The sequence below is a fragment of the Symphalangus syndactylus genome, chromosome 7 (assembly GCF_028878055.3).
Source record: "Symphalangus syndactylus isolate Jambi chromosome 7, NHGRI_mSymSyn1-v2.1_pri, whole genome shotgun sequence".
Taxonomy (NCBI): Eukaryota; Metazoa; Chordata; class Mammalia; order Primates; family Hylobatidae; genus Symphalangus; species Symphalangus syndactylus.
The window spans coordinates 45349390-45365049 of record NC_072429.2 but is presented as its reverse complement, the minus strand read 5'-3'; the positions used below and the strand labels follow the sequence as shown (position 1 = coordinate 45365049).

General features: G+C 40.4%; 1 protein-coding gene and 1 pseudogene across 5 annotated transcripts in view; one reads left to right on the top strand and one right to left on the bottom strand.

Moving 5' to 3' along the window:
• DIAPH1 (diaphanous related formin 1) overlaps window positions 1-15660 on the bottom strand; it is a 107898-nt gene that overhangs the window by 73608 nt on the left and 18630 nt on the right. For 3 of the 5 annotated variants that reach the window (XM_055285866.2, XM_055285864.2, XM_055285863.2), the window contains exons 2-5: window positions 4760-4786; window positions 3584-3739; window positions 663-764; window positions 8-138 (exon numbers count right to left, since the gene is read on the bottom strand). In XM_055285866.2, coding sequence (XP_055141841.1) covers window positions 8-138; window positions 663-764; window positions 3584-3739; window positions 4760-4786 — 416 coding nt within the window. The remainder of the gene's footprint in view (window positions 1-7; window positions 139-662; window positions 765-3583; window positions 3740-4759; window positions 4787-15660) is intronic. The other 2 variants (XM_055285859.2, XM_055285861.2) reach the window with 1 other exon arrangement.
• LOC129486982 (ubiquitin-ribosomal protein eS31 fusion protein-like) lies at window positions 5105-5924 on the top strand (annotated as a pseudogene).

Genomic DNA, 15660 nt, shown 5'->3' with positions numbered 1-15660 from the left:
TCCTCACCTGACAGGGTTGTTGTTGAGAGACACACGAAGGGACTCCAGGCAGCTGAGCAGAGGCATATCCCGCAAGCCTGACCTCAACTCCTGAATATACATCATGGCAGACTTAGAGCTCTCCTTCTGGCTCATGCCCTAGACAGGAGGCATAGACAGAGATTAGTAATGGTAGACCCAGTCATAAATTAGGGACTAGTATTAGTCAATAGAGTTTATAATTTATTTTTATTTTTTACTTTTAGCACAGACAAGGTCTCATTACGTTGCCCAAGCTGATTTCAAACTCCTGGGCTCAAGTGATCCTTCTGCCTCAGCCTCCCAAAGTGCTCAGATTACAGGAGTGAGCCACCACATCAGGCCACGTTTATCAGGGCAGATACCCATCTCGCATACCACCAAAATATGTGAGACTTAGAACTGCCTATCCCATTCCCTATATTTACATACTTCATGAAAATTTAACCAGGCAAAATGTATGTAAGAATGGTAACTAAATAAGACAGTAAAAAGAGAACAGGCTTATATAATGGAATGAAACAGAACTGATGCAGACATAAAATGTTACATAAAATTGGCAAAACAAACAAACAAATAAAAAAAAACAGGTCCAAGACAAGGGCACAGTCTCCCATGTCATGGGTACCTGTCCCAGGACTCACAGCCTTGGAGGTGTACAAGTATTGGGACACCATCTCCCTCTTGATGATGATGTCCTTTTCCCTCAAAGGTTGCTGTTTCTCCTCATTCAGGTTCATATCCAGCTAGGAGAGGGAGAAAAAAGAGAAAAAACAAAATTGCCTCAAATTCTTTACAAATTTTTAGTGTTTAATATTAGTACACTTAGTGAAGAGTTGAGCATGTAAAATGCTTGAGTAAATAAATCTTTTTGATCCCTAGAAATTTAAGCTATTACAGCTGATGAAAATTCCTCAAAGATAAGTAAACATTTTAGTATAAATCTCTATAGACATACACACCCTTTTTTCTCTAAGAAAAATGGACTCAATATAAATGAAAGATTTATTTTGTATTATTGAAAGAAAACCACACATAATGCTTCCTGCATCAAGGATGGACCTTAAAAATCTCTTCAGACTGAAGCACCGGATGAATGGCATAATCTAAACACAAGCAAAATCAACAGCAACAAACTGCACCAACTCTAGGCCCTACAAACCCATTACCCCTGGTTAATTCAGTCCCTGTACAAACTCCTTTCCCACAAAGAAAGAACTGGAAACTCTATGATAAAGCAGAGGCTCCCTGACAGACATAATCTGATGTATGTTTGGGGAAAGGCTCTGCTTGATCTTTCTACATATATAACAACCATGTGTCCAAGCCAGTACCTTGGTGGGCACAAATTTAGCCCTAATAATTCCAGAATGTTATTTGAATTGAGAAAAATATGGATGGGGGGATGTATTCTGTTTCTTCTGCAAGCAGCAAAATTAATCTGAAGTTTTTGTGACTTAATTCCTGGTGGTTTTTTTTTTTGTTTTTTTTTTTTTTTTGAGATGGAGTCTCACTCTGTCACCCAGGCTGGAGTGCAATGGCACAATCTTGGCTCACTGCAACCTCCACCTCCCAGATTCAAGTGATTCTCCCGCCTCAGCCTCCTGGCAGTAGCTGGGATTACAGGCGCCCGCCACCACACTCAGCTAATTTTTGTACTTTTAGTAGAGACGGGGTTTCACCATGTTGGCCAGGCTGGTCTTGAACTGCTGACCTCGTGATCCACCCACCTCGGCCTCCCAAAGTGCTGGGATTACAGGTGTGAGCCACCACTGCCAGCCAGATGCATTTTTCCTCTTGCAGATAAACTGAACACAGAAGTTACAAAATGGTGGCCCTCAAGTTAAGTCAAACCCAAAGATAAAATGTTTCACTTGGCTAGCTCAACATTTTAAATCTGGGGGACCTTACATAAAGATACAGATCTCTAGTAAAACAGCACCAAAGGATGCAACCATCAAATTTCATGTTGTGGGAAACTCTACAGGTCAAACGGTTTTTTCAACAATTTTTTTTTTTAGTATCAATAGTAAGGATAAAAGAAGAAGAGGCACAGTGGCTCATGCCTGTAATCCCAGCACTTTGGGAGGCCGAGATGGGCGGATCACAAGGTCAGGGGTTCGAGACTAGCCTGGCCAACATGATGAAACTGTATCTCTACTCAAGCTACAAAAATTAGCTGGGCATGGTGGTGTGCACCTGTAATCCCAGCTACTCGGGAGGCTAAGGCAGGAGAACTGCTCGAACCCGGAAGACGGAGGTTGCAAGTCTTGCTCTGCTTGCGACAGAGCAATACTCCGTCTCAAAAAAAAGAGGAAGGGAAACCCATAGTTTAAATGAAAATTGAGAATATCCGTACAGTGGACTATATTTGGAATTGTGATTTGAACAAACTGGTTTTTAAAAAATGACCTAATTGGGGAAATTCAAATAGTGACTAGGATATTTTATGTTATTCAAGATTTCTTATTTTTTTAAAATTACGGATTGCTGACTTCTTTTGAAAAATAAAAATATCTGGCACTACTAGACAAGTATTCCCAACTGGAATGCAACCACCTACTAGAACTGAGTTGTGGCTGGCTTTTCTAACAAAAATGCCAAAAGCCTCTCTTCAATTTGCCACATTCCCCACTTCTTTTGCCATCTTCTATCTAGCCTGCTTACCTTATTTATACTACCTGCCTGGCACAAGAGACATTTAAACTTGCAATCCAAGGCCAAGAGATTATTTTGACAGACCATACTCTTAAGACTCTTAATGCACTTGGAATATTAAGAGACAAACTGAAAGATTCAGTGAAAAATAACAACAGTAGTACCAGTTGAGTGCTTACTATGTACCAGGCCCTGTGCTAAGGATTTTAAACCTAAGCTTTTAATTAAGCTAGGCCTGCCACTAGTCTCTATTTGAATCTGAGATCACATATCTATGCAATATACAGGTCTTATGAAATCTTGTACTCATCAAAACTTTCCAAGACTTACCACTAATGGACACTCACTGAATATCCTCCTTATTCGGTGTTCCTCACTGAGGACAACAAAGTAAGTCACATGCACATACACTTCGTTACTTAGCTGACTTCAGACACAATCTTTAAAGGTCTTCTAGCAATTCTATGTATTTTCTTTCCAGATTCACCACTATACAGGACCTTGAGCAAATGATATTCCATCCTCAGTTTCTCCTTTATACAGAGTTTGTTGTGAATACTTCCACACTTTATCTGCTCTGGCTTAACCCAAAGGTGGACTCCATATTACCATCTCTGGTACACAGGGTTAGATGGTCCACTATGTCTTTGTGGCTAAAGTGTTGCTGGGCAGAAGACCATGAACAAGACAGTGATCGGATGTTTCCAAGCACAGATTCCAATTTTATGAACTGGTATTTGTATATTTAGTCCCTAATTATGGGATTAAAGGGTTAGTATTAAAAAGTTCCATGTTAAGCCTGGAATTCTTTGTAATAAAGGGCTAGTTGGGAACTATGCACCAAAAAGAGCCCACCATGCCCATAAATGCACAGAAAGAAGCAACATTTTGGGAATGGGAAACTTACCAGCATCTGTTCAAAGAGAACCAGAACTTGTTCATCTGAAACATCTTGCAATGACTGTGCTGTGGGATCATCCCCATATGATGCAGAAGAATTTCTATGAGCAGAATTGGGCTTTTCCTTCTCCTTCTTAATTCTCATGCTGGTAAATCTCTCCAGCTGAGAAACAGAAAAAAGCATTAGCAGTGATCCATTTTCACTTACATAACAAACCACACACCAAATTCTTTACCCCTTTAACCTCTTACACAGGCATGGTTCCTCTGGTTCACGAGCAGTTCAAGACTCTTCTGACATGAAAAGAAGAAATCAGTCTTCCTCCTATCTAACTTAGCATACTGACTCTGTACTCTCATCTATGTTCAAAGATAAGAGGACCAAAGTATTAAGATTTCAAACCTCTTTAAAATAGAAGAAACATTGTTCTTGATCTCCCCTGCCATTTCTAAGCCTTGTAGTAGTACAGAACTGAAAGCCTCTCATGACAGAGTTCTATCAATAAAATGCCCTTTGTTTCCTTCTAGCTACCCAACAATAAATGTTGCTAGGACCCCAGAGGATGTCTCCCTTCAAGAGCTATTACTACAGATTTTAATAGATACAAGCCACATAGGATAAATTTGTCCTTAAAGTCAGGATTCCTTTCTCTTTAATTTGTACACTCCACAGCACTTGTGTAATGTAGGCAGCAAAAGTTCAATATATATTCTTCAAAATCCCCTTTGCATGACATCTTATCAGCAAAGAATACAATCTCCCTCAGGGGTATATATGCCATCTCTCTTCCAAACAAATACTAAAAAGCCATTCCTCAAATCTCAAATACTGATGCTCAAATCAAAAAGTCACCAATAAGCAACAGCTTATCAGCTCTCCTCGTTTGAAAATAACAGTAATTATGTGTAAGTATTATAGGGCTTCAAGTGATACGAGTGGCATTCAGACTGCAAGTCAGCTTGGAGTTTAAAGAGCATGCCTAACTTTGGAAGATAATGAAGGTCCATGGAAATGCATGCAATGGGCCAAACACAGCAAAGAGTTAGGAAAAAAGCCTTGAGATACTGAGTAGAAGCCATATCACCACTAAAAGTTACAGAAAGTCAAAGTTATGAAAACTGGTAAATATTATAGTGTAGGCAATGAGCTAGAACATGCACATGCTAAACAAAATGTCCTTACCTCATCTGCCATGAGCCGCTTCAGAGTCTAGGAAACAGGAAAAAGGAGGGAGAAGAAAGAAATCAGTGAAGTACAAGGAAACCTCCCAAACACCAGACGGGTTGGGGAAAAGAGGGAGAGAAGTTGAAAGGATCCAAGCTACTTTCCACAAGCTAATGATTTCTGTCAAAGTATTCCTTAGCACATTCCCTCAAGTAAGGGGCAGGAAGAGTTTGAAGGTCACTAACATATGACTCTTAAAAGGGAAAAAAAAAAAAAAAAGAAGATGATGCAGAACTGAACAGAATCCGAATCTGATGACCGATACACTTATAAGATATGCTCAACTTCATAGTAAATAAGGCAATGCAAATTAAAACCACAGTGAGATATCAATTCACACTCCCAAGACTGGAAAAAACTTTCATGTCCGTCTAGTCACAGACCAACAGGAACTCTTGGTGGTACTATAAAATGCTATAGCCACTTTGGAAAACAGTAAGGCATTATCCAGTAAAGTTAAATACGCACACGTACTACAATGCAACACATCAATTTCTATGTTATCTACCCTGCTGAATTTTGTACATACGTAGTGGAATGTGTATACCAAGAGTGTTCATAGTAACACCATGAAATGTAAAACAGAAAACAATGCAAATGGCCATCAAGAGTAGAATGGGTTTTCTGATCTGCCATCTGGATGTATTGGAACCACCACCAAAACACAAATTTTCATAAAAATCCTTATGGGGGAGGCCATCACTCTTGAGGTTGAATCCTTGGATAAAACAGAAAATATAAAGGCCAACATCCAGGATAAGAAAGGAATTCTTCCTGATCAATGAAGACTGATCTTTGCTGGCAAGCAACTAGAAGGCGGATGTGCTTTGTCTGACTACAGCATTCAAAAGGAGTCCACTCTTCATCTTGAGACTTTGTGGTGGGGCTAAGAAAAAGAAGTTTTACACTACTCCCAAGAAGAATAAGCACGAGAAAGAAGGTGAAGCTGGCTGTCCTGAAATCCCATGAGGCCAATGAGAATGGCAAAAGTAGCCACCTTCGTTGGGAGTGCCCTTCAGATGGATGTAGTGTTACAGTGTTTATGGCCAGCTGGCCACTCTGACAGATATTATTGTGACAAAAGTTGTCTGATTTATTCTTCAACAAACCAGAAGACAAATAATTGTGTATGAGTTAATGAAAGATGTGAACTAAAAGAGCAGTGTGGACAATTAAACTGGTATATTGGTACAAGGAAAGCAATTTCACAAAGAAAGTGAATGAACTTACAGCTATTCATAAACACAATATTGAATTATTATTCCATTTACATTCAGTTTAAAAACATGTAACACTGTATTATTTGGTATGTAAAATTATTGTATAAAGGAAATAATTACCATAAATGTCAAAACAGTGGTTGCTTGGGGTGGGTGGGGTGGGGTCGTGACTGGGGAAGGGGACAAAGCAGCTTCTGGGGTGTTTATGATATTCTGTATCCTGATATGGATCACATGACTGTCCAGTTTATAATTATTCTGTATGTTTTACATTCTCTTCTGTATACATGTTATACTTTACCCCTCCTGCCCCCCAAAAAAAGTCTGAATGAGCAAGTCTGGGAAAGTGGGAATTTTTCTTCATCCTGCCTAATTTTAAACAATATTTCTTTTTCATTAATGTCCTTAGACGAGTATAGTAAATCTTCTTTTTTTTTTTTTTTTTTTAAAGAGATGGGGTCTCCCTGTGTTGCCTAGGCTGGTCTCGAACCCCCGGGCTCAAGTGATCTGCCCGCCTCCGCCTGAGTAGCTGGGATTTCAGGTGCAAACCACCATACCCAACTGGTAAATGCTTCTTGAATAACCTTCCCCAACTAATGAAAAACTGGTTCCGTTTCTGCCACAAAGCTATTTTTCCTCTTTTATGGACAAGAAAAACCTACATTATTATGTTCACGTTCCCCATATAACACAATTCAGTTCAATCCAGTGTAAACTGTGAATGTATACTTTGCCCATTTTTCACCAACCTGGTGCTTTTGAAATAAAACAAACAAGCAAACAAACTTTGACCTCCATTGTCCAGAATAGGTCAAGCTTCCACTGGCTGAGGGCTAATCACTCACCCAAACCATGAGAATCTTGCCATGAGAAAGTGTCCACAGAATTTAGTTACTTCATGTGTTCTGATTATGTAATAGAAGCAAAGCAGAAGGATGATGAGGCAGAAAGCACCACCCAAGACAACCAATAACATAGTTCCTTCTGTCACCACCCTAAGTCCCTTGGCATATAGAAGGTGAAACAAGCACAAAAGGAATGAGTGCATACAATTTGGGTTACCGTAGCCAAGGTTAAACTTATTTGCTCCCAGAGCAATTGCTTCCAAAATCTTGTCTCCCAAACTCAAAGAGTTCCCTCAGAACCAAGCAACAAGCAAACAACTCTAGGATAGATGTAATGTAGATAACAGAACCTGGGTCTAAAGAATTAATGGCAGCTGAATTGTTCACAGCTGAAGTTAAAAAAAAAAAAATGGTGGGGGGTAACCAGCAACCTGTTCTTTCTGCCTACAGACTCTTGATTCATCTCTCTTCCATCCACATCTACTAGCATTACCTAAGTTCACACCATTATTGTCTCCTGTTTGATTTCCTCCAACAGCCTCCTAACTGATCTCCCTGCCTTCAGTCCCATCTGCCCCATACCACATCCATTCTCCATACTATATCCAAGAGGAATCTTTCTAAAATGCCAAGCTGTCCATGTTATTTCTCCATTTAAAAGCCTTCAATAGCTCTCCACTGCCCTATGTTAAAATCGAAATTCCTGTGCATGGCATATGACTCTCCTGGCTTTTCCCCCCAGTCTCATCTCAGCAAACTCTCCACCTCAGACTCCATCTTCGTCTCCAAAGAGATGACTCTGCCTCAATGCCCCAGACTTGCCCTAGGCTGCTGCCTCCTCAGCCTAGATTGTGCTTTCACAACTCCAACAGGCCCTACAGAATGATCCCTCCTCTAAATGGATATGAACCTTTCCTTGTGTTTCCATAGTAATAGGCACTTGCCTGTCTCACAGCACTAAAAATGGATTACAATTGTCTTTTGATTGTCTGTTTCCTCTACCCCTTTCCAGACTAAGTTACTTGATGGCAGAGCCTGTAACTTAAGTCATTATATCTCCTATGAACAAATACTATAATCTAGGGTTGCTTCCCTAAAATATCAATCCCTGGAGAAACTCTCCAAGTCTATTCCATCTCTTCATTATATCAATGAAGAGACTGAAGCCCAGCCAGGTGAAGTAAATCACTGAGGTCGTATGATTAGGGGATGAGTTGGATACAGCACTCAGGCATCCAGACTCCAAAGCTGCCAAATCTTTGCATTCCGCAAATTCTTGTGCCTTTTTCCTATTCAATGTCCACTAACTCTCGCCTTTAGATGGAAAAGAAAGGGAGACTTATATATATATATATATATATATATATGAAGGAAGATGCCAGTTTCCCTTGCTTTCCTAGAGCATCATCAGAAACACATTTTATCTTAAAAAACAAATTATCTGCCGGGCACAGTGCCTCATGCCTGTAATCCCGGCACTTTGGGAGGCTGAAGCGGGTGGATCACGAGATCAGGAGTTTGAGACTAGCCTGACCAACATGGTGAAACCCCATCACTACTAAAAATAAAAAAACTAGATGGGTGTGGTGGCGCCCGCCTGTAATCCTAGCTACTCAGGAGGCCGAGGCAGGAGAATCACTTGAACCTGGGAGGCAGAGGCTGCAGTGAGCCGAGATCGCACCACTGCACTCCAGCCTGGGTGACAGAGCGAGACTCTGTATCAAAAAAAAAAAAAAAAAAAAAGAAAGAAAAGAAAAAAAATTACCCGTGTTTTAGTGTTCAGTTTGGGGAAGGACAGCAACATAATCCACGAGGGAAAAAAAGCTGCATTTCCTGAGCTAGTCCAACAGAGGGCAGCAACAACCAGCAAAATGAATCACAGCCCAGTCAGTACAAGCAAAACGGTTTTAGAATCCAATACAACACTCAAACAGCAAGCTCAACTATTAAAATAGAAACCTGCTGCTACAGTACATTCAGAGTGTATTGTTTACTTAGTTAATACTATGTGTGTTCTTCTTACAGATTCTATGTTGGCAAACGGCTTTGTTCAATAGTCATTTTTTAATTGTATCATTAGTTGTGTATATTCTCTGAAATGTACAGTAAGTTCCTAGATCATGACAAGTTAACAACAACAACAAAAAAAATGAAAACATAGGAGTCCAGGAAGATGAATGCTACTGAAGCTTTATTTACATATTAGGTCTCAGATATCCAAGCTTCTTAAAATTAAGTCTCTAATCATCCTACCTACATCTAAATGCATCCACTTTCATCATTCTCCTTGTTTGCTGTCAATTCTCTTCTGGTCCCAAACCAAACCCTTACTGTCCTAGCCTGGCTGTGGTAAATGTCTCACTTCCTGGCCCTTCTATTGAGTCCTCCACTAAACATTAGCACTTATACCTTTAACTACAAATATAGATACTGAAGGAAGCATAAATACAGAATGAAGTTTTTTTAAAATATCCAAATCTGGCTTATGAATCCAGATTAATAGGAACTTTCAGGTAAAAGATGTCAGACTGACCCAAAACATCTAATTTCTCTCCTTCTTGAAACCTCACTAAACCTACAGAAAAGGTGTTTTTTAGAAAGTAAGAAGTGATGCAAGGAAAGAGCCTACAAGGTTGGGAAGAACCAAAGAGCAACTGCAAATTTTGAAGACTGGGACTAGAAGAACTAGAGGTATTAAATCCAACAGATTACAGAAAGCTGAGTCCTAAACTGGAAAGAGCAATAACCTACCCATTACACTTAAGGATCCTCAAAAGGCTCAGGAACAATTGGCACCAGATACCTATGGAAATGGGAGTTAAAGGAGGGGGAGGCTAAAAACAAGACTGGTTGGAAGCTGTTTAAGAAGCAGTTAGATCCCTAGATCCTACCCCACCCCTCAACCATGCCATTGGGAAACTACCCTCCCTTCTTCCAGCAGAGGTCGAGAAGTTTGTTCTCAGAACAGGGTAAAACAGAGGGTCTCTGGATTGGAGGAGGCCAGGGACCCTATACTAAAAAGAAAAGTAAACCTATGCATAGTACATACTGAGACACTCAGCACGTTTCCCCCTCTAGTATCTTTGAGCCCCAGCAGCCTGGCCTTTCCCCTTGAGACAGAAGGTTGGAAGTGTCTTCTCCCTGGGGAATCAACTTAAAGCTTGTGACACGGTCCAAGTAGATCACTTCAGAGCTCCACTGTCCAACATGTACCACTAGGCACATATAATTATAGAGCACTATTAAGGTGTCTAGTGTGAGGAGGAATTTATTACATTTTATTTAATTTTAACAAAATTTAAATGGCAAATAAACTTTTGAAAGAAGCTCAACATTGTATGTCATCAGAGAAGTGTAAATTAAAATAAGATACCACTACATACCTACTAGAATAGCCAAAATCCACAACACAGATGACACCAAATGCTTGCAAAGATGTGGAGCAAGAACTTTCTTTTCTTTTCCTTCTTTTTTTGAGATGGAGTCTTGCTCTGTCACCAAGGCTGGAGTGCAGTGGCATGATCTCAGCTCACTGCAACCTCCGCCTTCCAGGTTCAAGCCTCCCGAGTAGCTGGGATTACAGGTGCACACCACCACATGTGGCTAATTTTTGTATTTTTAGTATGGGGTTTCACCATGTTGGCCAGGCTGGTCTGGAACTCCTGACCTCAAGCGATCTGCCCACCTCGGCCTTCCAAAGTGCTGGGATTTATAGGTGTGAGCCACCACACCCGGCTGAGCAAGAACTTTCAATTCATGGCTGGTGGGAATGTAAAATGATACAACCACTTTGGAAGAGTTTCACAGTTTCTTACAAAACTAAACATACACTAACATAAGATCCAGCAATCATGTTCCTTGGTATTTATTTATCCAAAGGAAGTGAAAACTTATGTCCACATCAAAAACCTGCAGAGAAATGTTTACAGCAACTTTATTCATAATTGCCAAAACTTGAAAGCAACAAAGACATCCTTCAGTAGGTGAACAGGTAACTAAACTGTGGCACATTCAGACAACAGAACATTATCTGTTGTCTTAGTGCTAATCTTAACATATTGCTAAAAGAAGCTGAACTGAAAAGGCTACATATGGCTGGGCGCAGTGGCTCACAGCTGTAAACACGGCACTCTGGGAGGCTGAGACGGGTGGGTCACTTGAGACCAGGAGGTTGAGGCCAGACTAGCCAACATGGCGAAAACAATGCCTCTACTAAAAATACAAAAATTAGCTCAGCATGGTGGTGGGTGTCTGTAATCCCAGCTACTTGAGAGGCTGAGGTATGAGAATCGCTTGAACCTGGGAGGCGGAGGTTGCAGCGAGCCAAGATCGAGCCACTGCACTCCAGCCTGGGTGACAGAAAAAGACCCTGTCTCAAAAAAAGGAAAAGGCGGCCAGGTGCGGTGGCTCATGCCTGTAATCCCAGCAATTTGGGAGGCTGAAGCAGGTGGATTTCCTGAGGTCAGGAGTTTGAGACCAGCCTGGCCAACACTGTGAACTCCCTTCTCTACTAAAAATACAAAAATTAGCTGGACATGGTGGCGGGTGCCTGTAATCCCAGCTACTTAGGAGGCTGAGGCAGGAGAATCACTTGAAACCGGGAGGCAGAGGTTGCTGTGAGCCGAGACCACGCCATTGCACTCCAGCCTGGGCGACAAGAGCGAAACTCAGTCTCCAAAAAAAAAAAAAGAAAGAAAAAAGAAAAAGGCTACATATTATATGTACCCAACTATATGACATTCTAGAAAAGGCAAAACTATGGAAAAAGTAAAGAGAACTGTGGTTGCCAAGAGTTGAGGGAGGCAGGTAGGGTAGGCAGGTTATGAATAAATAGAGCACAGAGGGTTTTTAGGGCAGTGAAAAATACTCTGTATGATGCTATAGTGATGGATATATGTCATTCATGGATTGTACAACACTAAGAGTGAACCCTAATGTAAACTATGGACTGGGTGATGCTGATGTGTTAATGCAGGCTCATCAGTTGCAACAAATGTACCACGCTAGTGCGGGATGTTGACAATGGGGGAGGCCATGAGATATGGTTTGGCTCTGTGTCCCCACCCAAATCTCACCTTGAATTGTAATCCCCATAATCCCCACATGTCAAGGGCGGGACCAGGTGGAGGTAACAGGATCATGGGGGCAGTCTCCCCTATGCTGTTCTCATGATATCAAGTGAGTCTCATGAAATCTTATGGTTTTGTAAGCATCTGGCATTTCCCCCGCTTGCACTCACTCTGTCCTGCCACCCTTAGAAGGCAAAGCAGAAGGTGCCTGCTTCTCCTTTGCCTTCCACCATAATTTTAAGTTTCCTGAGGCCTTCCCAGCAATGCAGAACTGTGAGTCAATTAAACCTCTTTCCTTTATAAATTACCCAGTCTCAGGTATTTCTTCATAGCAGTGTGAGAACGGACTGATACACCATGCACGTGTGTGGGCAGGGATATATGGGAAATCTCTGTACCTTCATCTCAATTTTGCTGTGACCCTAAAACTGCTCTTTAAAAAAAAGACTTAAAAAAATTCTTAGGGACTGGCTGTGGTGGCTCACATCTGTAATCCTAGCACTTTGAGAGGCTGAGGCAGGTGGATGGCTTGGGCCCAGGAGTTGGAGACCAGCCTGGGCAACATGGCAAAACCTGCCTCTACAAAAATATTTAAAAATCAGCCAGGCATGGGCCAGCCGCGGTGGCTTACGCCTGTAATCCCAGCACTTTGCGAGGCTGAGGCAGGTGGATCGCAAGGTCAGGAGATCGAGACCATCCTGGCTAACACGGTGAAACTCGTCTCTGCTAAAAAATAAATACAAAAAATTAGCTGGGCGTGGTGGCACGCGCCTGTAGTCCCAGCTACTCAGGAGGCTGAGGCAGGAGAATCGCTTGAACCCGGGAGGCAGAGGTTGCAGTGAGCCAAGATCGCACCACTGCACTCCAGCCTGGGTGACAGAGCAAGACTCTGTCTCAAAAAAAAAAAAAAAAAACAGTAATAATAATTAGCCAGGCATTGTAGCGCTTGCCTGTAGTCCCACCTACTCAGGAGGCTGAGGTGGGAGGATCAGCTGAGCCCCCAGAGGTTGCAGCAAGCTGAGATCACATTGCTGACAACAGAGCAAGACTATCTCAAAATAAATAAATAAATAAATAAAAATTTAGTTTCTCAGTTGAGATGTCTGTAAATGTAAAATAAACACTGTAGTTCATAACAATATAAAAAAGTAAAATATTTTCTTAATAATTTTTATATTTCATTCATACCGAAATAATATTTTAGATATATTATATTAACTTAATTTCACGTTTCTAAAACTAGAAAATCTAAACTCACAATGTGATTCACATTAGATTTCTATTGGATGGTGCTGTCCTACGGCAAAGCAACCAGCTTTCAAATCCTACCCATGCACCTGGAGTTTCCAATCTGCTTTGTAATCCCTCATTCTTAAACATGAGTAGACAATCCAGGATTATCAGACATCTGAGGAAAGCTCCTAACATGAGAGAAAAGGGGGCTGGGGGAAGCAACTTGCCAAATAAACAGTATGCAAGAAGAAGAAAGATGTTCTAAAAATCATTAATATCCACAAGAAACATTCAGAGGAAAAAGAGCTCATTAGAAGTTTAAAATATGAGAACAGAAATTAAAACTCAATAAAAGGACTGGAAGAATTAAGGAAATTCCCCAAAAAGTACAGCAAAAAGAAAATTAGAAGACCAGTTTGGGAGGACCAATATCCAAATAATAGGAGAAAACATAAAATAGAGAGCAAGTTATCAAGGAAATAAAGAAAATTTCCCAGTATTGCAGGATAAGTCTCTAGCACAAAGGACAAAAATAGATGATTCAAAGGCACATAATGGTGAAATTTCAAAACACTGGAATACAAAGAAAATCCTACAAAATTCCACAGAAAGGATGAAAACAGGTCATATACAAAGGAATCAGAGCAGTTCTGGGTTTCTTAACAATAATATCAACAGCTGGGTGGCAATGGAACACGGCCTTTAAGAATCTGAAGAAAAATAATTTCCAAACTACAAATCTATACCCAACAAAAACTATCAATCAAATGTCAGCTTAGAATAGACATTTTCAGACATTTAAGCTTTAAAAAATCTGTTCCCATATACCGCAGGAAGTTACTGTAGGACATGCTCCACCAAAATGAGGACGCAAACCAAAAAAGTGCAAGACTTGAAATACAGGAAATGAAACCTAACACATGAGGAAATTGAAGGAAATCCCTTGGATAAAGATTCCAGGGTGACTGTATGTGCCAGGTACCGAGAACCACCAGTTAAAAGGGAGCAGTAAGACTTGAGCCAGACCCTTGAAGCCTGTCATCACCATCATCTGCTTTTGTTCTGGCTTTTAAAATTCACAATACCTGGGTGAACCTGACCCAGATGGTTGGCCTGTCTGGACCATATGTTAACAGTTTTTTTTCTTTCCTTCTCTGCTGTACTAACTGGACTGTCAAGGATACTCATTCCACCCCACAGAACTTTTCCGCTTTGACTTATTCAGGAGAGCTAGAGGTTGCATATGGTAAGCTCAGAAGCAGAAAATACAGAGCAGTGTACTTCCCCAACCTTATTCCTGTTGAATGTCTAGTACTTGGTCCCCAGATGCTCAACTGTGGCGAACCCTGTTTCCCAGGCCTTACTCATGTCCTGGCCAAGTGATGTCCTTAGAATCTAGGTGCACTTGTAAACACTCAGAGAATCTGAAGCTGGACTATGACTCTGAGATGGTATTCAGTTTTTCTCTGCCTGGAAGACTCCATCTAACAGTGGCAATGCCAACTTTTATACACACGTTAGATTTTTGTTTCTTAAGTTTTATATCTTTCATTTATATGCAAATAATTATTAATGAAAACATAAAATGTTTTTAAAGGGGTAGAAAAACATTTATTCTATAGGAGTTTTTATGCAATAGAATTAGATGACTAGATAAGTGTCGAAAGGTCATTAGATGGTACAGTAAAATAATTTTAATAGAATTGCATGTATTAAAATGAGCTTCTCTTCTCCAAAAGATTCTCAATGCTACCAAATCTTACTTAAATCAATACAAATTGCTCAAAGGTACAGTACATCAAAAGTAACAGCATCAAATATAAATATATTTGGCTGGGTTCTTCTCTACTAAGACCATCCATCAACATAAAAATTAAAAGCTGTCCCTTTACTCCCCTTACAGAGAGTAATTCAAGTTCTGATTCAGTTACCACATCTTAATGTAATATGTGGTAAGATAAATCTTTTGGTTACCATCTACAGGAAATTAGAAACTTCCTAGATACTTTATAGTTTATAACAACAACAACAACAAAAAAGTCAAAAGACCCCAAGGTATTTATTCCCTGTAAGGTCAAGCTAATTAATAACTTAATGAGTTTGAAACACCCTGATTAATTATTATCAGAAAACATAAATGAAGTTTAAAACTTATTTTGCATATCTGAATTTGTTCTTGCGGTGGTGGTGGTTGTGTGTATTAATACTTCAGCTTTTTAAAAACGGGCCAATGGCAGTCTTCTGCACAGAGGCTCCCTCTGTTTGCTTAGTAACAGAATTGAACCTGTTGTAAATTCAGGACACAAGAAAACTCATCCAAGAGACTGATTCACCTCTACTTGATTCTCTGAATCTTTAACTTTTCACTTTAATCAGAAAAAGGGCCCAGAGAATACTCAGACAACTAAGCATGGTCTCTTGGCACAGGATGCTCATGTAGCCAAGCAAAAGGTAATTGGGTAGTTCTTAGCAGCAGAGAGGTTAGCAGGGAT